The 23,721-nt window shown below is 48.5% G+C and overlaps 1 protein-coding gene across 6 annotated transcripts in view; it reads right to left on the minus strand.

The window, feature by feature from the left end:
- Positions 1-5,133: 5,133 nt before the first annotated feature.
- The window catches only part of NR6A1 (nuclear receptor subfamily 6 group A member 1), a 59,076-nt gene continuing 40,488 nt past the window's right edge, over positions 5,134-23,721 (minus strand). For 4 of the 6 annotated variants that reach the window (XM_027741286.2, XM_027741283.2, XM_039382778.1 and 1 more), the window contains exons 2-9: positions 18,987-19,217; positions 15,621-15,676; positions 13,575-13,732; positions 12,522-12,749; positions 11,828-12,082; positions 8,378-8,499; positions 6,464-6,616; positions 5,134-5,493 (exon numbers count right to left, since the gene is read on the minus strand). In XM_027741286.2, coding sequence (XP_027597087.2) covers positions 5,405-5,493; positions 6,464-6,616; positions 8,378-8,499; positions 11,828-12,082; positions 12,522-12,749; positions 13,575-13,732; positions 15,621-15,676; positions 18,987-19,217 — 1,292 coding nt within the window. In that variant the 3' untranslated portion in view covers positions 5,134-5,404. Of the gene's footprint in view, positions 5,494-6,463; positions 6,617-8,377; positions 8,500-11,827; positions 12,083-12,521; positions 12,750-13,574; positions 13,733-15,620; positions 15,677-18,986; positions 19,218-23,081; positions 23,248-23,721 lie in introns of those variants that run through there. The other 2 variants (XM_039382739.1, XM_027741284.2) reach the window with 2 other exon arrangements.

Raw genomic sequence — 23,721 nt, forward strand, 5'->3', positions numbered from 1 at the left:
CTGGAACCAGGCCCGTGGCTTGATGGGCACCAACAAAAACCAAACTAACATGAGCCACGACCTCCCCAGGAGGGACACCCACAAGGAGGGAGTCACAATTTCAGCCATCACAGCCCCTGTTCCTCGCTGGCAACAGACACTGACAGTGTTTAGTTTTTCACACAATCCCTTTGCGATGATAAACAGGATGTCACACAAGGTAGTTTAGTTATGGAAATTGAGTCAATAATGTTATCAACTATTACAAGACATTTTATAAATTGAAAGAAAACAATGAATCACAAAAGGCTTTGTTAAGGTTGATCGTCATCTGGTTTCAATTTCTGTTTCTTTTTGCCCTTGGAGGCTTTTCTTCCACTGAACCATGTTGCTTCTTTCATGGACTTGTCAGAGGCAGCTTACAGGAGCTATTTATAATCTTTAAGTTTTTTTCCAAGGGGAAGACACTGCCTAGATTGGCCTCCCCTGCTTTCTGTGGGCCCGTTTAAGCTCCAATTTGCAGATCCTGGCTGAGGGTGTTGGGAGGGGAGTTTCAGCCCTGCAAACTTTCAATGCCTTTGGCTCAGTGCTGGCCCTGCCCATGGCTGGACAGGTCATTAGGTACTGGTGGATTAGAGCTGCTACAAGTGTCCATTCTCAAACAGTCTGACTTTGACTACAACCTTCTGACCATGGTGAGAAAGTTGTACTGAGGAAAATTAAGATGCTGTAATTCATAAGCAACAAACAGAGTACAGAGCCCTGGGACTGGCTGCCAGGGACACAATGAGAAATTCCTGTTTCCCCTTTTCCACAAGCACTCAAAACACATTTTAACACCAAAGGCAGAAGGATGAGGTAATGCAGAAATAGAGACAAACCTCCCCCAGACCCAGGAGCTGATGTGCTGGCAGCACCACACACCTTTGGGGTGCTTGCCCATAGGACCACACCTGAGCCTTCAGCAGGCAAACTTCCCACAGCCAAACCCAAAGCTTTTCCTCCAAAATCTCCATATGGGGCTTTGGTCAGCTCTCAGACAAGTCACGAAAGAAGCAACTGTTGCAACATCAAAACTAGGGTTTCTCTGAGTCACATTTTAAATACTTATCCCTGAGCTTCTGTGTATTGAAACAACACACCGTGAACCCAGAGAAACGCCACAGCTTGACACTGACAGCTATGCATTTCCCTCCATTTACACATCATCTACAACTTAAAAATTAGTTTCATACTTAAACTAGTTCCCCAAGTTTCCCCATTTCTCCTGCCTTTCACGTGGCAGGGATGATTGCCGCTTATTATCCTGAGAAATAACAACATTTTCACAGACACCGAGCTTCATAGCTTCAAATCAAAACCAAGAAGGAAGAAAGAACGAGTGGGAAATAGCACATTCACAGGAGAATCTTTTTTTTTTCCTTTTTTAACTTTTAAAAAAATGTAGTAAAGGTAAAAGAATTCAAGTTTTTTTAAAAAAAGTTGGTTTGAAGGACAAGACTTAAACTGCTTAACCTGAGGTGGCTGTGGGTCTGTGCAGAAACCTGAAGAGCCAGGGCAGATCCTGCCACGTGTGGCACAGGAGGGACAGCAGCGAGTGGCACTTGAGCCTTTGCAGGGTGGTGACACGGCCACCCAGGCCTCCCTTGGCAAGCAAGAGCAGTCCAGGAGCCCTGTTCACACCACTGGGACCCCTCGCTCTCAAAGCAACACCCCAGCACTGGGAACACGGGTGTTACTGGGGCAGCAGCTCACCTGCACTGGCTGGTGATCCCACTGACCATGGCTCACCCCGGGAGCGCCGCGTTCCCCCCATGCTCTGTGTGCGACGGGAGATGGCAAAAGGTTTAAGAATTAAAGCTCCAGATTTAAGAGTTACAGAGGAGTCCAGATTGCTCCCTGATGACCCAAAGCACACGGTGCCTCTGCAGAGCGTGGTGGGCACGAGAGGAGAAAGATGGAGGCCACTGGCACAATTCACAACTGAACAGTATCTGATGCACGTGCAAAGCAGAGGAGAGTGAGCTCCTACCGCAGCAGTTCTGCCGTGCCCAGAGCCCAGCAGTTTTGGGGTACCCAGCACCTCCAAGCATCCTGGCTGCCCCTCATCCCCTGCCCCCCTGCAGGGCTGGACATGTTGAGGACAAGGACTCGCTACCCAGCAGGAGTCTGAGCTCAAGTGGAAGAAAACTCAGGCACCTTCCAAAAGCTGTTGTTGAGGCCCCGGGGTCTCACACTCCCCCCATCAGCCAGTGGCAGCAGGTCCTGCTCCACTCCTGGCATGGGGACACCTTCAAACTGCACAACAGCAGCGAGGACCCCTCAGCACCAACCCTCCGAGAACGTGAGCCCGAGAGCTTCAGATTTATGTCCCAAATCTCTGCTCGGATTAAAAGTAACTCTTCAGCTTTCCATCTGCACAGACGCTTCGAAGGAGAGGAGGGGGTCAGCCAGCCAATTTATCTTTCAAATCGGGGATAAAAATTGACTTGTCATGGCAGAAAATTCTACCAAAGACTATTATTGTTGATTGATTCCTCTATGACAGAAGGTCAGATAAGCAAGAGCAGATAGATACCTAAGATAATGAACTTCCCCCTACTAGCATTAAGCACAAATAAAATATGAGTCCCTGTAAACCGAATGTTACGTGAAGAATGGAACAAAAATTCCAACCTTTCCAGGGTGTCCTTCAAACCAAATTCACAAATACATCTAGCGACTGACCTAATGTCTCTACATCTCTAGCTACACTCCTACCTTCTCATAATACCTGAGTTTGCAATGCAACACATTCACTTTACCCTGTTTAAAAAATACAAGTCGTTAGAGGACTTGGTGCAGAAGATATCAGGAATGACTGTCCAGTGATTCTGTTCTGTTTGCTGCTTCCTTACCTGTCAGTTCAGGAAGGATTTTCTACTCCCTACAGCAAATGAGTACTTGGGAACGGATACTGCTGCCAATCAACCTTTGGAAAATTTGTTTTCTACAACAGAAAGTAGAACATTCACGTCCGTTCATCATCATAACTGAATTTAGGTTTTTGGTTGTTGTTGGTACAGCATTAGTCTTGGGAGGCTATTTTGGAAAACCACAGATTACCCAATAGATTATTTTGTTGGATAGCTGGCAATAAGATGACTGTTTTTATGTACACTAATTAAAACACTTATTCATCAACAGATAATAATAATTCAGTAACTGTAGAATAAAATTACTCCTATGCAATTTTAACAATTCCTTGAGTGTATAAAACAACAAGCCAGAAATAACCCGTAATAAAAAGATCATATCAAGCTATTCAGAAATTAAAAGCTGAGAAATACTTTCTAACTTACAAACAGGTACACTACAATCTTCCCCTGTACACGTGAGGTATAGGCTGTATGCAGAAGGCTTTCCTGAGAATACACGTGTGTCTCATTGTACTGTCAAAGTAAATGAGATTTACGGAACCACCTTTGGGTGTGAAGCTCCATCAAGCTGAGCTGCTGCTGGGCCCAGCAGCTGTTACCCGTAACATCCTGTTTAAATAATGAAAAATGAGCAGCTATGGACTTTTAGAAAAGGGAAACCGTCGAGCTGGAAGATGCCCAAGCGGGGTGCCCAGCCAGCAGCGGGGCCCTGGCGCGGGGTGAGCGCGGTCACCGGCACCGGCACCGCCTGACCAGGACGTGCCAAGCCAGCGGGTCACCGTGTGCCAAGGGCTGCAACCCAGGGAGTACCCGCTGGGCCAGGGGGAGGGAGGGAGGGGAAGACGACTTTGGTGAGTGGGATTTCTCTCCTGTTCACCACCACATTCATCCACGGTAGCCGCAGCCCCCCGGGCTGTGCTCGCCCTGTGCCACGCTGTCAGCGGGGCAACGCGAAAAGGGAGCGACTCGTCCCTCCGGCCTGAAGGGTCAAAAGCTGTTTCCCCAGATATTTTTAAATCAGTATTCAAACAATTGTTGATGAACCATCTTGCTACACGAATGTCAGATCTACATCTAAGGAGACAGGGAGGGAAATCTAGCCAGGACTGTCTAGGAGAGTGACTGAGTCTTTGAACATTAATTTCTACTGCAGGAGATGAGAACAAGAGCATCTCATCCAACCTCCCCACCACGAGCAGGAAGCCATGAGATCACTCATGAGAATGCCCAAGTTAAGCTGAACACCAGCACTCAGCAATCACTCCATCAACTAATCAGTTGCCATCAAACCAGTTCTCCATCTGGAGGGGGGGGAGCTTGCGAGATAGAAAATCCAAGCCTTGCAATATCTAGGACAGAGCGGGTCACCAAGGACTGCAGTAATGTTGTTTTTCCTGAGATTCCACAAGCAGCAGAACAGTTCTGGCAGGATGAAACTATGGAACACACATTCCCTGAGTCCAGCAGAGAAAGCCATGCCAGACGACACTGGAGTCCCTCACCCCATTACACAGGTCACATTTAAGCACAGGGTACATGAACTGCTCCCAGAAATGGGGACTGCTGCACTGCAGAAGCCTCAAGAGTCAGGTACCACCTCAGATGAACACAATAAGGAGGGCAATCCTGACTCTTCTCTAAGTAGGTTTTTCCTGCTTTTGTGAATCTAAAATGGATGTTAAGGAAGTGAAGAGAAAGTACTTGCAGTTCTCTAGCAACAAGAGCACCTCTGTGTAATGCCAGGAGCCTGCTACGAACTGCAGGAACAAAATTTCAGTGGAATTGGAACATATTGTGGGAATAGTGAGAGGGCAGCTGGCCAGGAGGGGCTGGGGCAGACCCCTGCCCACAGCTCCCCAGAGGGGGACAGGGGCAGCAAGCCCCTCACAGTTCCAGACACTGCCATCCCACTGGGAAACCTGCGTCTGGAAACTGCCAGGGGAAAAGAAACCAACTGCACAGACAGACTTCTCCTTCTTCTCCGCTCCCTGCCTTTTTAAAATTAAATTTAAAGAAAAAAGCTTGGCACTTCTCTATTACCCACTTCTCCAAAGTCGTCCCTTTGGGATACTAACAGCTCTGTCGATGCGGTGAGGCCGTTTGCTCTCTACGACAAATGCTTCTGGATAAAAAACATGGAAAGAGCAGTGCATGAACAGCATCTTCTCCTTGAGGTAGTCTTAGTCATCTCGGTCCCCAGCCTCAAATACAAAAGAACTAACCCTAACAAACACTGTAACATTAAACATCTTCACATTCTGTAAACCGCTGGAGAATGCATCTGCTGCATTCCTACAGAACCATGTGCATCGTGTTGAAGATCATACATTCAACTCTGTCGTGAAATAAATATATAGGAAAAAGAGTAAAAAAACAAAAACAAACAAAAAAGACTCTTGCTACAAGGGCAGGGACACCCCTGCCCCATCTCCTGCCTGGATGGCGTTTGCCCCTCTCCCAGGGTGAGCCAGCTCACAGCGTAAGGCACCGGCCGGGGCCAGCTGGGCTCACTCTTTGCTCACACTCGTCTTGCAGGAATGTAGAACAGCCTTAAAAAGGAGAGGCAGCTGCTCCAGGGGGACATTCACCATTTTTCCTGGTAAGAAAGAAACCAGAATTAGCAGCCACTCCTGAATCAGATTTCAGAGACACCTAAGCCAGCAGTGCTGGAGATGGTTTTACCTTGAACCTTTCAGAGAAACAGTTAATCATCCTACAGCTACATTAGACATTTGATATTCATTTGGACACAATGTGATTTATTATTTACTGAATAGAAAGCAAAATAAATGGGCAAAGTCAGATCAAAATGATTTGTCCACAATGGAGCAGTATTTATAGAAAGTGGGAAGGACTAAATCCCATCTCTCCTCAAACCCCCTTGTTGGTCTCCATGAGTAAATTACGAGAGCTACTCTGAGATTATTATCTAGTTCGTTATGACGGAGTAGGATAAAGCATATGGAGCCTTGACACGGGGAGGCAAGTATCCCTCCTTTGCCATAACATTCAGGAACAAACAGTTTTAGTAACACCAGACCTTGGAGACCTAATTAGTGACGACTGCAGTTGAGGATTCACCTGCAGATTTCTGAGGTCCAAATGAGCTGGGGGGTTACACTGCAGGTCTGCCCACTGCTCTGATCCCCTTCTCCTTAATTCAGCAGCATTTCAGGGATCTCTCTAGTTCTTATGAGATAACTACTCAAACCAGGATTACACCCATTTGAGACAAAATGCCTCTGAGTTGGGATTGAAAGAAAGAAAAGGAGAACCTGACCAAAGTACTTAAAGGGTGTCAGGTCAGAGCCAGGCATATCTTCTGGAGCAGGAAGGAACCCTGTGCCCACCATCATCACCAGGACACCTTGCCAGTTGCTGCTCTGGCTGGGTGAGCTTGAGCCAATGCCTTAAAGGTGGGCGAGAAGCTCTGACAGCAAAAGGTCCTACACAAACATCCTCCACCAAAGTCAACAAGAATTTCACCGTTATAAATTAATTTTCTTTTAAAAGCACATTTCATAACTTGCACATGATCCTGGTGGGAGAAGAGCTCAGGAAGTTACCTGCAATATATCGTATCTCTGGCAAACACATCATTAAATCCGGGAAGCGGTTTGGCTGGTGTGGGTATTTGTACTCCGTGAAGTCCTGGCAAACGTACCAGTACCGCTTATTCAGCTGCTCCAGTTGGGATGCATTGGTCAGCCCCCTGATGTCTGGAAGGGAACACAATACAGCAATGAAAACATGACAAAAATACCCCAGAAGAGCAGCAGCCTCGCACTTACTGCCTCTTCCTCAGGACAGACTGCTTTCTGTCACTCTGAGCTGGGTCACTGCTTCAGAGAGTGGCTTCCAGCACCCAGTTACACCAATACTAAAATTCCCAACTCCCCTCCTGCCATGCCTGCATCGTGGATCTTTACATGCATGTCTGGATACAGGATTTCCCTCCACAAAGGGGGAAGAGAACAGCTAATGTCCTAAGCTGCTCACCTGCAGCTCAACAAACGCTCTCAGAGATAACAGCTCCAGCAACCTGAAATGCCTGCCTGGCACAACGTGGCCGTGTGTCAGGGTTCAGTCCTCACAGCAGATCAGTGTAACACCTCCTCAGGCAGGAACACGCTGGTTTTAGTTGTACCATCTTGGCTGAGGACAGTGCTCAGCTCTATAATTCAAGGTATCACCACATCTCTCTCCTCATCTGCTTATGAATTATGTCACAAGAGCTTTACAAACTTGTCAACTTCTTATTTTTGAATTTAGCTTTGGCCATGTCAGGCAACACACACAAAGGACAAACGGATGGGCAAGAAGGGCCACTGGCACCGTGACCAACAGTGTGGGCACCCTGCTGGGGCCTGGGGAGGACCCTGCACAGCGAGGGAGCTGCAGGCCCTCGGAGCAGGCTCGGAACTGTGGGACCATCTGACGGAAGAGGCATTCATCTGCTGCCCAAAAGCTGACTTTTAAAAATAAGTCTCAGGTATTTCACTTAAAAAATTGCAAACTTCAACTAAAAATAAAAGAAGACAGGAAGTTAATGAAAATACATTTTGGAAAACAATGGAGACAGCTCGAGAAGTGCATTATCCAGTGTCAGGAAACTGCCCAGGGAAGCAAACCGGAACCTCAGCCCGGCACAGATTGAAGTGTCAGCACTATCTCCTGCTGGAAATGAGTGGGGGAGGAGGGAGCCTGCAGCACAGTTTTACAGACTGCGACTATCTTTCACAGTACAAAATACTTTGGGGACATTTATTTCCAAAATTACAGACGAACACCATCTATTGAGCATTTGCCTCTGCATGGATTTTGAAATGCCCAGGGTCTTGAAGTAGCCAGGACTACCAGCTTTAGTGTGCTGCTTAATCAGCAGATTTACAGCCCTTTCCTAGGCTGAATTCATGGCCTGCACATAAATACTTCATCCCTGATCACCTTTCACTGTGAAGAGTCAGATTTAGGTACTGAACCTAAAATGCAGGAATCCAGCTAAGTGATCTAAGGATATCCTCAAGGTAAATGTTTTAAAGAGTCAGAAAAGCTCTAAAAAAGGGAGTACTGGTTTTACAAATTCGCCCTTTAAAGCACAAAAATGAACAAATACATTTTCTAGCTGTGAATCTTTAGAAGGTTGTTATGCAAGTAGTCATCATTTACTTCAGAAAAAAAGTCATGCAAATTAACTGGTTTTAAAGCATCATTTAGGTAATTAACTAAACAGTCACCTAAAGCAGTAATATTTTCAGATGACACGTCTGCTGCCTATGTTTAAAGGCAATAAAAACTTCATCCCATTCCAGGTTTCTCCACGTGGGTACCCAAGCATCCCATGTGTGAGCATGATGGCTCAGACACACTGAGCGTTCAGGGTTTGAGCCTCTTCCTGGCTCCTGGACCCTTCCTCCCATTTCCCATCAGGGAAGCAATGACTGCTCAGACTGTTTCAGAGCCCCTCTCTGCAGACTCACCCTGATTGAGGAAGTTGATGGCTTTCATACAGGCATACTCCTCGTTGCTGACCTTCAGCTGGTTAAATTTGCGAAAGAGGTAGATCAAGCGCTCCATCACCTCCATCCCCTCTTCACTGAATCTGCAGGACAGAGACCACACATCAGCACATGCAGCACGTGGACCGTACCGTAAAGGCAAGAAGCTTTTTGAAGTATTCAGAGATTTTAACATCTTGCAAGAGAATTAAAAAAATTTGCCATCAAAACTGCCCAAAGTCTGTTGGCATTATTAAATTAAAGTAGAAGTAAGGAGGAAAATGTCTCAGTTACAAACTTAGAGTCATAGAATCACTGAATGGTTTGGGTTGGAAGGGATCTCAAAGATCATCTCATTCCATCCCCCTGCCATAGGCAGGGACACCTTCTACTAGACTGTGTTACTCAGAGCCCCATCCAGCATGGTCACACTAGGGATGGGAAGTCCACAGACTTGATTGATACAGATATTTATAGCAAAAAAAACATCTCTTGGTGATTCAGTTCACCACCAGCCTGCTTTGACAGTGGAGATGGTTTGATGGAGCCAGGAATCTGCAGCAGAGCCAGTGACAGTGGTGGATAGGACAGGGCACACTGATGCACGGGGAATGCAAATCTCCCAAAAGTCCCCTGGGAAATTGCCTGATGGAGATTTTCTGGTTGCAGAACCAGGTCCTCCTGCTGAAGGGGGTGACAAGCCTCTTCAGGAGTAAATACCCCACGTGTGCACCATGACTAAGCCACAGGGTAAGGACCAGGCTGGAGCAGAGCAGGAGGGTGTGGAGGGCTGCCAGTGTCTGCAGGTACCTCCAGACCATCCGACACCCGCTCAGGACCAGAACGGCCTCTCAGGAACACATCTCACAGCAATACCCCCGGCTTCAAAGAAACCACATATTAAAAAGTGCTCAGAAGTGGGACAGAAGTGTTTCGGGAAGCTTCAGCGTCCTCTGGCATTGTGAAGCACAAAGCACAAGAGCACAGCCAGCAAGCCATCTCTGAATAGAACAGAAATAGAACCTTTTTCACTGAATAATACCTTATTTTGGCATGTGTGTTTGTTTACTTCAAAGTTATTTGTAAAATGCATGGTGGAGTTTAACCTCTGCGAAGTGAAAACAAGCTGTCTGAACTCCAGGTCACTTCTTCAAGAAAGTAATATTGTAAGTGATGAAAGCCTTGTCGGCTAATCTAAAGTTGTACAAGTTTTCTTGCTCTCCAGTTGACATTAAAAATCTTGCAGGTGCAAGATTGCAAAGCTCAAGAAGTTAATGAGCACAAAGACCACTCAGTCGTCTGTTGGGTTTAATTGTTTTTAGAGCATGCACATTTTTACCAGCCACTCATCACTCCATAAATCCAGGAGAGCTCTTCTCTCATTCCTTCCGTTGAACTGTCTTACTTTCTGCACATACTTTCCTCCCCCCTTTCAAACAAAGCTATTCTGTTTTTCACAGCCCTATTTCTTCTCGAGGACTGACTCCTCCACACTTTTCCTCGCAGTTTACACCAGGCGAGTTTCTGGCTGGGAGTTATCGGGATCAGCTGGGGAGGAGAGGGAAGGGAAGCACTATCAGGAGTGCTGGGGGAGGTCAGGAGTCTATTCATTTCATATTCATCTTCAGAAAAACAGCACAATAAAAGAAAACATTTGATCTAGCAGGCTAACAGAACATTTAGCCAGTTGTTAGAAGCGATTAAAACACAGGGGCTGGGGAGCTCATCCTATGCCTTTGTTTGTCACCTACGCATTAGCATTGCTCTTGTCATTTTGTTAAGAGCAGAAATTAACCCTGAAGTGCCAGACTATCCCTGCTCAGAGAGATTTCTCCAACCATCTCTGAAGTTTGCTTTGCAGTCATTACGGATCAATGTCGGAGGAACCAGGGGCTCTCTGAACGCATTGGACACCTCTCCGAAAGAGCCCCTCTCAAATCTGAAAGGACTGGCTTTTTCACGACTGCTTTGGATAGGGAGCTATCCCACTGCTGCTGGCAGACAGTGAAGCTATGGCTGGAGGACCATGGAGACAGGAGTGAGAGAGCCACACAGCTCGAGGCCCCTCATCTATGCAACTTCCCGCTAAATGGCTTTTTGGGTGTGCATTCTCCCAGGTTACTAATGACAATTAATGATACTTGAAAAGCTAAATCAGAAGAGATTGCAGAAGCATTCCTCTCCCAAGAACACCTATTTTCATCCATGTGCACAGATCTTCTCTGAAGGACCTTTGAGGCGACCAGCTCTGAATTGCCGGTTTCTGCAGGGCGAGGATTCCTCCTTTGTCTCGCTGTCTTAGCCCTCACTTGTATTTATCACAAACCCAAAATGAAAGAAACACTTCCCTCGTGAGGCTCTGACCAGGACAGCAGGAACAAAAGGACAGCTGAATGCAGGACCAAGTGTCATTGTGGTTTTCTATGACCCTCACTGCTCCTTGCAGAAGCAGCACCAGATGCACGATGAATGGCCGGGCAGAACAGCGGCGTGGAGGAACCTGCCCCAGGAAATGAGACACCTGGGGCCAGCTCTCCACTCCACTGTGGTCTCAGCCCACCAGTGCCTCTGGTTGTCACAACAGAAGCACAAAGGTATCTCAAAGAGCTGTGAGGCACCGCAATGGCTGAGGAGCACAGCAGTGTTGTAAATCCCTGCTCATCAGACATCGGATCCCCGGTGACTCCGGCAGCACCGCCGAGCCCAGCGAGGGCAGAGCACACGAGGCAGGTGTTTAAAGGGAGAGTAGGCAGCAGTTTCCCTAAATCCTACCTATTCTGCCAGAATATTGTGAGATTGTGACTCTACTACCAAAAGGAGAATGTGTCTGGCACCGAGACTACAAAACAAAACATCCAAACCAAAAAAACAACACCCTGACCAAAATGATAAATGAAAGGCAAGTTCCCCAGAGCATCAGATAGTCTGTACCATGGAAAAAACGAGAGCTAAGTTGCAACATTTTTAAATTTATGTAATCAAAACAACGAAAAAGCAATTAATAATGAACACTTTGATAATACAGATAACCAGCTTTGTGAACAGCCTTTCCACTGGCCCAATGGGTTTTTAAATAAACTTTCTTTCAGGTATCTCAGGGTTACCAAAAGTGTTGGTTAGTTTTACTCTCCTCATAAAAAGGTGCTTTGTAGGGCTGTGCTGGAGGACAACAGCATTGCTAAGGGAAATTCAAAGAGCACCATGCTGCACCATGGCCCTTTCCCTGCAGAAAGAAGGTGTGATCCAGCACTGACTAACCATGGTGTGCTTTCTAAGCCTGGAACAACTGTTCCCTAAAGATCAGAAAAGGAAAACAGGTGCAGGCGAAGTGACAAGAGAGATGGTCACAGAGCACCTGACCACTGTCCTTCCCACGGCTCCTCCATCTCTAGATCTCACTGCCTTACCCGTGGGCTCAGCCTGACATCTCACCTGTGCAGCTCATCGTCAGAGGGAGAGTACTTGGAGGTGACATCTGCCAGGTCACCAAAGATCTGCTTGCTGTAAACAGTCAGGGAGGAGAGCAGGATCAGCTCCTGCCACGTAGAGCTGAGCAGGCAGGTATAGTCCTTGATGGAGAGTTCGCAGAAGAACGGCAGCTTCTTGATCCAAGCAATCTGCCTGAAAAGCAATTCATCCGCCAGACGACACAACAATGCAAACAGCTCTGCCTGGGTCACTTTATACCTGCAGGCACAGTTAAAACGAAGGCAAAAAACGTTAAAAACATTGAGTGACATCACCTGATGAGGCACTTGAAAACAAGGCAAACACACAGGAATTTGTGTTCAAGTGGCCAATGTGCCAGTGCCCAGGGTGTCACCTGGTGATGGGAGCCAGGATGGTGAGCACCCACCCTGCCCGACTGGGGGCTATGAGGGGATCCCCCCCAACCCCAGGGGTCACCCAACTCACCAGCACCCAGCCTGGCCAGGCCACATAGCCTGGAACCCCATCCCAGGTCCATGCACCCCAGCTCCAGCACCAGGCAAGGGTACAGGATACCCATGGGATGGGGTCTGGTTTGCTGCCTGCACTGTGCAGCTGCAATTTCTCCCAGGGCACCTGTGGCCCCACGTCCCAGCAGGAACACACAGCCCCGGTGCCGTGCCGGGTACACACTGACCCGTCCTCGATGAGCATGGGCGTCCCCAGTGGCTCCAGGTCCTCGGCAGACACCAGCTGGTTGATCAGACTGTGAGACTGGGGGTCCAGGCTGCGCGTCTGGGGGGGCACCAGGGCCGAGTGAGCAGAGTAGCTAAAAAGGTGCGGGAGGTACTGGTAGTGCGTGGACACCGGCGTGCCGATGTACTGATCCCTGAGTGCGGCGAACCCGTTCAGCTCCACAGACCTACTGGAAAAGGAACAGCTCTTCAATATACCCCAAAAATTCCACTTGACTCATTACAACGTTGCATCCAGCTCTTTCAGAAATGCTAATAAAAACAGGGAAAGCAAACAGAATGGGAAATGCCTTTGTATTTAAACCCTGCCTTGGAAATAACTGAGTGTGCAGATCAGAAGCCACGCGCTGGCTGCACGCTGAGCCCAGCCAGGCACTGGTTAATGGAGATCTGGGAGCTGCTGCTGAGCTGCCATTCAGGGAGCAAAGCAGAAACCTACCTGTGCACAGCTTTTCCAGCCCAGCTTTCTGAAAGGGCCAGAATTTGGGACTGTACATTAAGTACTTCCACAGCCAGTGAACACAAACGTGGCCATGCTTAAGATGCAGCTGAAAGCAGATGGGATCAGGTCTGAGATTCTCACTGCATCAGGAGGTTTGCACTCACAGTAAGTGACTTTAATATTAAACACCACCAATTATTAACCTAAATGGAGTCTTTTATTTTCAAAATCTGAGCACAGTGCAGAAAAAGAGTTTATGCAGAGTGAGCAGTGAAAGGTAATCAAGTACCCATGATCTGCAGAAAGTATGATCAATACAAATTGAGATACATTTAAAATTTAACTCGAGTGCCTTTTTTTCATCTGCTCACAAGCATCTCACCTCCCAGTTCAATTCTTTTCAATCCAGTCCTGTCTGTCATAAAACATAAGAGAGGTAGCTGGAACCTGCTATGCCCAGTTTACACAAAGATGCACTTGTGTGTTTTTCCTACACTGACCCCAAGTATCACTCAGGGAAAGACAACCAAATTCTCCCAGAGGTCATTCCCACCTTGAAGATGGCGTAGAAACAGGTGAAGGCTGGTTGCTCTCAGAAACTCCATTTCCAGGGGAACTATGGTCACTGTCTCCGTTGTTGCTCCATGACATGTTTGCCTCTCCCTCAAATTCTTGCCCAGACATAATTCTCTCAATCTCTTCCTCTGATATCTGTCAAATATAGGACATGATGGTTACTTTGGCTGAGAACAGAAAGGCAGAGCCTCTCTCTGCCTGTGAACACCTTGACTGTTCACTCACATCCAACAGGGCTGACCCCCTCCACCCCTCCTGCAGGTACCACATCCTTCCTTTGCATTTAACAACATACATGAAAAACTTCTATTTACAGCCAATCGTGGTGACCCCCAGTTCCTGCAGTACCATTCAAGTGATGGTAATGCAGCAGACAGGAATGGACACGTGAAAAGATGATGTCAGATGGACACTGTAAATCAGCCACTGTCACACCGTGAAAAACCTGGGAGTAATTGAGGCCAGTGCATCAGGAACATCACTCAGGACTGGCAGAGGGAAAGAAACAGAAGGGGGGGCAGGCTCTGGTTTGATAAAGCAATTGAGAGAAGCAAGGTGACACATATAAAATCAGCAAGGAGAACATTTACAGGGAACCACGGTTCTCTATTTTTCCCCAGCTAAGAACCAGTTGCCACCTGAAGTAGTAAATCAAGCATCTAATACTTAAAACAAGTATATGAAGCTAAAATGGATTAAAAAAAATTTAAAATCGAATTCACTGAAATACAAAGTTTCAAGAAAGTGCTGGACATGCTCCTGGAGGAATGTTACACCAGTAGTGGGGAAAATGCAACATAAAAGTTCTGAGGGTTTTTTTTTTTCCTATTCTGTGCATGTCCCTTAGTGAGGTTGTCACAAACCATTAGAAGACCTTGAGTCAACGTGTGACAAGAAAGCACAGTGAGCCCTGAACATCATTTTCAAGAGCCAAACGTTGCTCAGACAGTTTATTCCACTCTTGCAGAAGAACTCGGTGGGCTCACTCGGGTACAGGACCTGGAGAGTGCAGTACCTAAACAGTCTCAGCCCAGGAAATGGAGGTGACAGCAGAACCTCTGGTCCAGCAGGGACAGATCACAAACACCTCAGAGGAGCAAGGGCCCACTCTGGTGAGCAAAGGCTGCTGGTGAAGTGCAGCTGCACTGCTCAGAGAGAAGTGAAAACTGTTACCTGGCCAGAAATGAAATGTTTGTTGTTCTTCAACAGACTAAATAGGCTTTAAAAACCAGTAACTAGTGCTGTTATAAATATGATGCTTGCAAACAGCAAGGAGGATTTTTGTTGTTTGAGGTAGGCTCTCCCTGGTGCTGACCCCAGGCACGGCTGCACCATGCAGCTCTCCCCACAGAGCCACTCACTGCGCAGCCTTCCCACTGTTTGGGTTTGGTCTTTCCCAGGCACTCAGACTCACAGAAAATGCTTTCAGTGTTATTTCTGTTTTGTTAAAATAAACAGTAAACTTTTAAAAGCCCCCTTTTCCAGAAGTGAGCTGGAAATGGCCATCATTTCTCACGCGTGCGGCACAAGCTGCTGTGCTGAATTACCTCGCGCTTTACAAGGCATCTCTGGACAAGCTGCACCATCAATCAGAGAGACATTTACTGGTGCCCCGCTTGCTACAACTGAAGGGATTGCAGCAGGCAGCCGGAGATTTACTGGGAGCCATGGAGGGACAGACGTCCTTGTGCAGCTCACAAAGGACAGGGCGCCGTGAGGCTGCTCAGGGGTGCACGTGACACCCTGGGACCGCGCCGGGTCCCCCCTGGCACAGGCAGCACCAAGCTCTATTTACAAATCTACAGTTCACACGCATTTCTAACACCTGTGGAGAGTCAAAGCCCTGCCAGGCCGGCAGAAGGCACGGGCAGGGATGACAAGAGGCTCAACAAAACAGCCACAGCCCCATCCCAGGCCCAGCTGCTGCCACGGTGCAAGCCCAGCACCACAGTCTGAGCCGTGTGCCACGACCAGGAGGGCAGAAGCTGAAGGGAACCGGGGAGAGACAGCCAGACATGCTCACCTGGACAGGTCCAATGCTTTTGTTTCTGCCTCCTGGCATGCCATCCTCTCTGATTGCTGGAAGAAACAACCAAACCTTGGTGAGGAACACTACTTTGGGTATTCCAGACGTACATAAGAAGGTATCTACTTACTTTGAAAAAAAATCTTTCTACCTTAAAAGGTTAATTTTTTTCATCAAAGAAGTTTACGGAGAAACCTCCAGTGCTTTCCAGGGCACAGGAAACCTTGAGCAGCACACACCATGTTCCTCAACCCAAAGGGCACAGACACATCAATGGGGCTACAAGCATTCCTCAGGCACTTGAGTTTCTTCATGTGATCCTTGAGTGACAGGTGATGAAGGAATAGCAATCCTTTATCCCAATTAATTCCAGCATAATTCCACAGAGAAGTGGCACATGGCAAGGAACCCTACTTCACCCCTGCATATAACCCAACCAATGACCAGACTGCTGGAAAATGAGATGTGAAGGTCAGCACGTCTCACTCCACTGCCCACAGCCCTGTGAACCACCACGAGCCAGAACCTGGAGAGACACCGAGCAGCGCTGCCACCAACAGAGACAAAGCACTTCACTGGTGACTGCTGACCCTGCTGTCACTTCAGAGGGTCACACCTCCTACAGCCACTACAGAAAATGGAGGGGAGACGTTTGACCCTGTCAGTCTCTTGCAAAGCCATCATTTAAAATTCAAGGTACCAGGCTGAGCTGTGCAGTTCCATTTCAGAAGGGCGGTCCTGTTTCTCAGTACAGCAGCTGCATTTTTAAGGCTCTTTAAACAACTTCCAAGGAGTTTTAGTGAAGTCTAATTAAAGGGATTATCCTGGAGCAGCTTCTCTACCTTCCTCCTCCCTCTGCTTTCCTCTGCAGTGACAGAGCAGCTCTGCAGCAGCACAGCACTCGAGGACAGCCCTGCTCATGTGCCTCCCCTCCTGGGCTGGGTCCCCCGTTTATCAGGTCCCAATCTCTTTCCCAGCACGACCTGGCCAGACTTGGCAGGAGGCTCTCCCCAGCTGCACGGTGACCTTGTGGCTGCATGGCCTCACCCTGCTTGGCACTCGGGGCTGCAGGAGGCCCTCCCAGAGCAGAAAATGACACAGAATTTAAGGAAAAGCTTCCGCCCCAGAAGAGCCACGCTGCTGCTTGGTTTTGGATACCCTCAGCTCAAACTCTCCTCAGTGCCTCAGGGCTGTGCCTGCAGCTCAGGGAGTGCACATAGGCTCAGCCAGGGCAGAGATGTACACTCCCTGCACTGGGACCTGAACTGCACCTTCCCAAACCCCAACCACCTACCCAAGCGAGACACAGCACTCGAGGAAAGGTCCTGGTGACTGACAACTGCACCAGCCCAGGACCAGCAGCACAGGGATCCCCACAGGCCCTTCCACCACCACTTCATGGGACCAGCAATAGTTTTAATTCTTCTGACAGAAACTCCATTCCCTCCATGTAACAGCAAGTATTTTCATTTCAGACACCAGGTAACACTCATTTAAGCACACTGAAGGAGCCACAAACACAGGATATAAACCAGCTTTGATTACCTTTGAAATCACACAAATCTCTTACGATATCGCAAGACAAGAAATTCATTTTAACAAACAAGGCTGTTTATTTCCTATGGAAGCCCTTCACAAAAACCACCAGTTTCTCATTAAAAAAAAAAAAAAAGAGTGATGTAAAAAAAGCTGTCATGGTTAGCTGTTACCCCCTTTAGGTTTTTTTAACTTAATGGAACTACAGAATCAGTTTCCCATTTCTGGGGGAACTTCTCTCATTTTCCAAGATATTTCACTGCTAATTGTGACTCAGAAGCTTCTCAGCTTCTTCACCGGTGGGGACTGAATTTCATGCAGTGTTTGGGTAAGGAAGGAGGAGGAAACAAGGCAAGGCAGGGAAGAGGAGGGAAGCAGGACAGGCGGCTCTTGGCGCCGGCAGGTGGCGCTGCGGCCCCGCGGGTCACCCAAAACGGGGGTCCTGGGCCCCCCCGGACCCCAACCCACCCCTGACCCCAAAACGGGGGTCCTGGGCCCCCCCGGACCCCAACCCACCCCTGACCCCCAAAAAGGGGGTCCTGGGCCCCCCCGGACCCCAACCCACCCCTGACCCAAAAACTGGGGGTCCTGGGCCCCCCGACCCAACCCCCCCCTGCCCCCAAAAAGGGGGTCCTGGGCCCCCCCGGACCCCAACCCACCCCTGACCCCCACAAAGGGAGTCCTGGGCCCCCCGGACCCCAACCCACCCCTGACCCCAAAAAAGGGGTCCTGGGCCCCCCTGGACCCCAACCCACCCCTGACCCCAAAAAGGGGGTCCTGGGCCCCCTGGACCCCAACCCACCCCTGACACCACCTGCCCCACCAACCCACCCCCTGACCACCGTGGGCCTGAGGCCAGCTCTCCATCTCGGCCCCTAATGCATTTTCTAAGGAAGATCCTGGTGGATTTGCAGGGGATTTATGGAAGTTTCAGTGTCTCTGACAGAAGGCTTTTGCATGAGTGATGGCCTGGAGGCATCAACAACCACATCTAAAACCATAAGGTGACACTTCTGTTTGGCAGGAGAAAGGGGGTCCCTCCACCACTCCACTGCACTGCCAGGGTGAGCACCAGCAGCCCCCACTTCTGCCATCAAACCAAGAAATCCCTGCTTTTAATGGGTACCAGCAATTCCAGAGGTTAAACAGACAAAAGATGGAAGAGCAGAGACATGACATTGAAAACAACTCCAGTCTATTCATTATTACTAATTTCAGAGCTATTTCAGACTTTCCATCCTGAAGATGGTACCACAGCATTCCGTCACCTCTGCACACGTGGGGACCAAGAGCTGGCTGTCCCTAACCCAGAACACACCTGGTTTAACCAGGTCAGTGAAGACCCTAACACTTTACCCCTGGGCAGTAGCTGTGAGTGTAAGCTCTCACTGCAGCAAACAGGTAAAGTCTGGTACAGATCTCTTGGGATTTTAAAGGCCTGCTTAAACGCTTTCATTCTTGCCACGTTAGCAGATTGAAGCATAGAAATAGTGACCACTTCGCTCAGGGTAAGCAGTGCAAGGACAGATCTGTCAGGAAGGAACTATTACCTTCCCTAAATCATATAGATCAGTTCTCCAAATATTTATTCACGGTTTCAATTTACACAGATTGTGGCTCAAACACAGTAATGAAGTAGTTCAGAATTTTGTATCTGTGCACAATTTTTAATCCGTGCACGATTTTGCTGAAGTTTCATTTTTCCTCATCAAAGAGTTTTAGAGGCAGAATTGCAACACAAAATGGCAGCTGAGGGAGGGGCAGCACACGCTGCTAACACCGGCCCCAGTCTGTACCTCCACCCACAAAAGGCCGTGTTTTCGTTACCTTTCCGGTTCATTCCCATCTGGAGGCATTTGAGCAGCCGGCAGTACTGGCACCTGTTGCGCTGTTTGCGTGACATGACGCAGTTCTTGTCCCGGCTGCATCTGTAGACCCTCTTGTTGCAGATGCTCCGTTTGAAGAAGCCCTTGCAGCCCTCGCAGGAGATGATCCCATAGTGCAGCCCCGTCGCCCTGTCCCCGCAGATCAGGCAGGTTCGCTGATCCACCCGCTCATCTGCAAGGCAAGAGCAAAGACTGAGTGGACAAAACAGCATCACCGAGGGATCACAAACTCTCCTGAGGGGATGGGGAAGGCTCGGCACGCCGTGGCCTGCCCAGACTGACACCTGTGAGGCCAAGCATGGCACTGGCTCACCCAGAAACCTGGATGGGAAAAAGGGTCTAAGGTGTCCCATCCTCAGCAGCACAGACCAGGGTGTGTAAATACAGGAACTGTGCTGGGCACACACACCAGTGACTGCAAAATCCTGTCACACCTCGCATGTTCTGGGGGCAAGCACCTCCGGGCTTCAAACAGCCCCACAGCACAAGTCGCTGCCCAGAACCAGAGAACACCATTACAGAAACCATTGCACAGTCAAGCCACAGTGATGTGATTTTACTCATCCTTTTCCAGATCTCTGGAAGACCTTTGGACAACAAGAAATGTAAATTGCAGGGCTCCCCACAACAGGAGCTGTCACATTAAATTCAGAATTTTAAGACTAACACTGCCTGTGAGAGAGTGCAGGGACGATGCTCGGTTCAGCGAGATCTCCAGACATAGATATCAAACAGAAAGGAAAAAGTTAATGATTGCAAAGACACCAGGTAGTTAACCCAGAATCTTCATCACCTTGTCTTGCAGAGGAAGGCCTAAACTTTGGTTCACACCAACAGCCATCTAGTTTAAAATAATGCCAGCAAGTTGCATCAGAAGCTTTTCTTCTAGCAGATGTTTCACACCCAGCACTTTAACCCCTCTCATGCCAGGCCAAGCTGCCTCCAACCCCCATCCTGCATTTTAATCCATTAATATCCCAACAGCTGCAAACAGAGCTGCGCTGCATAGGTGGGGCTATTCCAGCAAACCTGCAGTATTCCAGGACTCTCCACGGAGCGGCTTTCCCAAATGTGAAACAGGCATTACCAAGATGATTGGATCCCTCTGCCCCAGCAAGGCAGAGGCACCAAGGAACAGAAAGGAACCACACTGCTGTCTCTCACTCAGTCATGCATTTCCTAGGGATGCTGGTTGAACCAGATTGTTTCCAGTGTTTCCTGGCTTAAAGGCAGGATGGTGCCTCTGCCAGCAGGCAGAAATGCCCACAGCTGAAGCAGGACCTGGGAGGTGGCACTGGGAGCGAATGGAGAAGCTCAGACTGGGCAGACACACAACTGCACAAATCCACATCGTGTCTGGAGTGCTGCCCACACCCTCTGTTCCCCTTTGGATACAGACCTTGAAAAAACCCAACCTCAGGACAGCGCTGGCTCGTGAAGATGAGCTGGGTCAACCTCACTTCAGCACTGGCTTTCCTCACTTAGATTTGGCATGGGAGTTTCCTGAGACAAAGGTGTTTATCTACAGGATGGATTTTTGGAGCAGCAGGAGGTAGGAGTCACAGCAAAGTCCTGTCCAGCCTTGATAAAGCCTAAGCAAGCTGACAGACCAGGGTGTAGCTTTTTACTACTGCAGAATATGTGAATGCAACAGAAATTAATAAGCCCAATGTATTGGGATCAGAAATGAAACCAGTATTCAGTTACACAAGCCAAGTAAAAATCTAAAGCAGCTGTTCCTACTCACAAGCAGCTTTCTCCAGAGCTTAAACCTAGTAGAAACCAGAACCAATCTGTGTTAATCTCTAAAAGGTTTGCTATGCACAGCATACACATTTGCACTGTTCTGCAAATTTCACTGTTATAAAACCTTAAAATAGAAGGATGAACAAAGGAAACACAAACTTTAACTGAAGAAATGTCCCTGGTTCACACCAAAACATTCCCAGTTCTACAGGACAGACCACCTCAGGTATGTGCTGAGCCCAAAGGAATGTGGGTGCATTTCAGGAGTGGGGCTATCTGAGCATCTCTGAAGGGAGGTATCTAAACATGACTTTGTAGTCACCACGTGCATAATCTCCACCTTCAGCAATCTGATAAACGAGGGGAGGGGGCTGGGGATTAGCCAGGACACAGGAGTCCTCTATCTGCAGGGTTTAGCTCAGCCTCAGCTTAACTCCTGGCCCTCCCCCTGCTCCCACAGCAGTGCCATAAATCCCGGGGTCAGCAGCAATGCCGTGCCACGGCCGGGCAGGACGAGGGCCTGTGGCAAGCACGGCTTGCACAGCGGGGCAGGCAGGGAGCACATGGACGCGGCAGCACCGGGCACAGCACCGGGCACAGCACCGGGCACAGCACCGGGCACAGCACCGGGCACAGCGCCCAGGGCTCGCTCCTCACCGGAGCAGCCCATGGAGGCTCATTTCCAAGCACAGCTTTTTTTGTTGTGGGAAGAATAGGGCCGTCACCCGGCCAACGTGGGAAGCCCGGATGATTAAAGCGAGGGGGAACCAGAATCCTTCCCGCGCCGTCCCCATCTCCCAGAGCAGGGCAAGGCGAGGTGCTGTGAATGGCCCCATCGCCACAGGAACTGCACGTGCCTCCCGCACAAACTGTTCCTTGGGTGCGTTTTCAGATTAAAATCTGCCGTAGAGCAGCACCGTGAACAAAGGCACAGACCCCAGGGACCACGGAGGTGTCCCCACTCCCCGCAAACTGACGCTCCAACAGAACCGGGAGATGAAAAATGATGGCCTAAACCAAGTCTTAGGGGTTTACATGTTTAAAAAATCCTGCAGGGACCATGGCCAGGCCCACATCGTTCCCCTGTGCCCACGAGTTTGCTGCTCCTGACCTTTGCTTGTTTTCACCCTACTTAATGCAGTGCCTGGTGCAGGCAAAGGGCGGGAGAGCCAGGGCAGAACCACAGCAAACTTCCCAGAAATGGTAAAGCGCAGGCAAATCTGAAGCAGTTTTGCATTGGGGGTGCTCTGAACTCCCTTAACCCTGAAATTTCATTAGAATATCAAAACACATACTAAGGACAGTCATTTTTAAGTGAATAAGCCCGCCTTCCTTTCTGGCTCTGTCACCTCTCATCTCGCTCATTCCTCCAGTTTCAGAAGCTACACAAGACAAGGCAGATTACGAAACAAAGTATTTGAGATGAAATTTTTTTCAAATACCTTGCACATGTTTTATTTCAGAGAGAGAGCTGAGGAAGCTGCCCCCTGCCCCCCTCCCCAATTTTCCTGATGGGTCTTACATTTAACAAACTCATACACGGGATATTCTGGCTTTGTTCTCCCAACCCATTGTAGCAGGGGCCACTAAATCAAACAGTTGCTGCTACGACAAAAGCACTCACAAAAATCTCAACCTCATCTTGAACCCTGAAGATTTTTATGGCTACTCCCTCGCTAGCCCCTCCCCGAAGCCACATTAAAGGATGTATTGTTTTCAGAGGTCATGGTAGGTTTCATACCACATACAATGTAAATTCTCCAAGAATATGATGATGTTACACAAGAGTCACAGAAGATGGAAGAGAAGGAGAAGGAATCTCCTCTTTTCCATATTTAATAAAGCAAACAGTAGAAGCAATACACTTATTTTTCAAAAGACTTGCTTTTCCCCTCAGCAAAATGAACAATCTTGATAATTCTTAAAAGAAAATTGCTATGCATTTCCAAAAGGAAATACCTTCAAATCCCGCTGAAACACATGGCAAAGGCACATAGAGAAAGCACCAGGGCACATGAATGAGATTGTAAAATACACAGCAAATAAATTAAAGTATGGGGACACACCCTCAGCTCCCAAGCAAGCCCGTGTCACCACTCCCACCTCTGTCACTCCTGAGGGCAAACACCCCGAGCAGGTGAAGGGAAGCACCTTCAGTGTTCGGCCGCATTCCAGGAGGGGACCAGGTGTGGCTGCATCTCAGCAGTTCCCCAGGCTGCGAGGGGATCACCCCATCCCTGGAGACCCAGCTTAAAACTCTACAGCCACTACAGCTCCCTGCAGGATTTACCTTGGAAATCAGGCAGCATGTTGGTGCAGCTGGCTTGTGAGATTCTCCATATCGGTGCTTTAGGATGGAGGAGAAACAAAGACTTTATTTCCCAGAGTGAGGCCAAAAGTGAAGGCACAGTCCCTCACCCAAACCCCAGGACAGACGGTGCTGGGATTTGGTCTGGCTGGAAAGCAAGAGGAGGCCAAGCTGCTGCTTGCAAAACATCACATTTATACAACAGAATGTGATTTACAGCTAAGAAAATCTTTTGTCACTGAAAAAAAAGATTACAGGCAACGCTCAGCACTGCAATTCATTAATATATTTAACATCTTTTCAACTGTGTACCAGTTAGTTGCTTCTTGATTAACTGACCCTATCACACCCCCCTGCAGCACCCTTTAGCTGGGTTTAAATCTCAAGCTGCTAAATACCAGCTGTTTGGAGAGGGAGGGCAGAGGGGGAGATCTCACACATGTGTTACTTAAATCCCAACAGCATCTCGCTCCCCTCTCGCCTCTGATGATGACTCAAACACAAACAGATGTGTTATGTGTTGGGGTTTCCTTCTCCCCTTATTTTTCCTAACGATTTTTTTCATTGTCAATTTTTATTTCAAGAAAACCATCCTGTGAAAATCAAGCCGCAGAAGTGGAGG

This window comes from Pipra filicauda, unplaced genomic scaffold (genome assembly GCF_003945595.2).
Source record: "Pipra filicauda isolate LSUMZ 115617 unplaced genomic scaffold, ASM394559v2 scaffold100_size2392355_pilon, whole genome shotgun sequence".
NCBI classification, from domain to species: Eukaryota; Metazoa; Chordata; class Aves; order Passeriformes; family Pipridae; genus Pipra; species Pipra filicauda.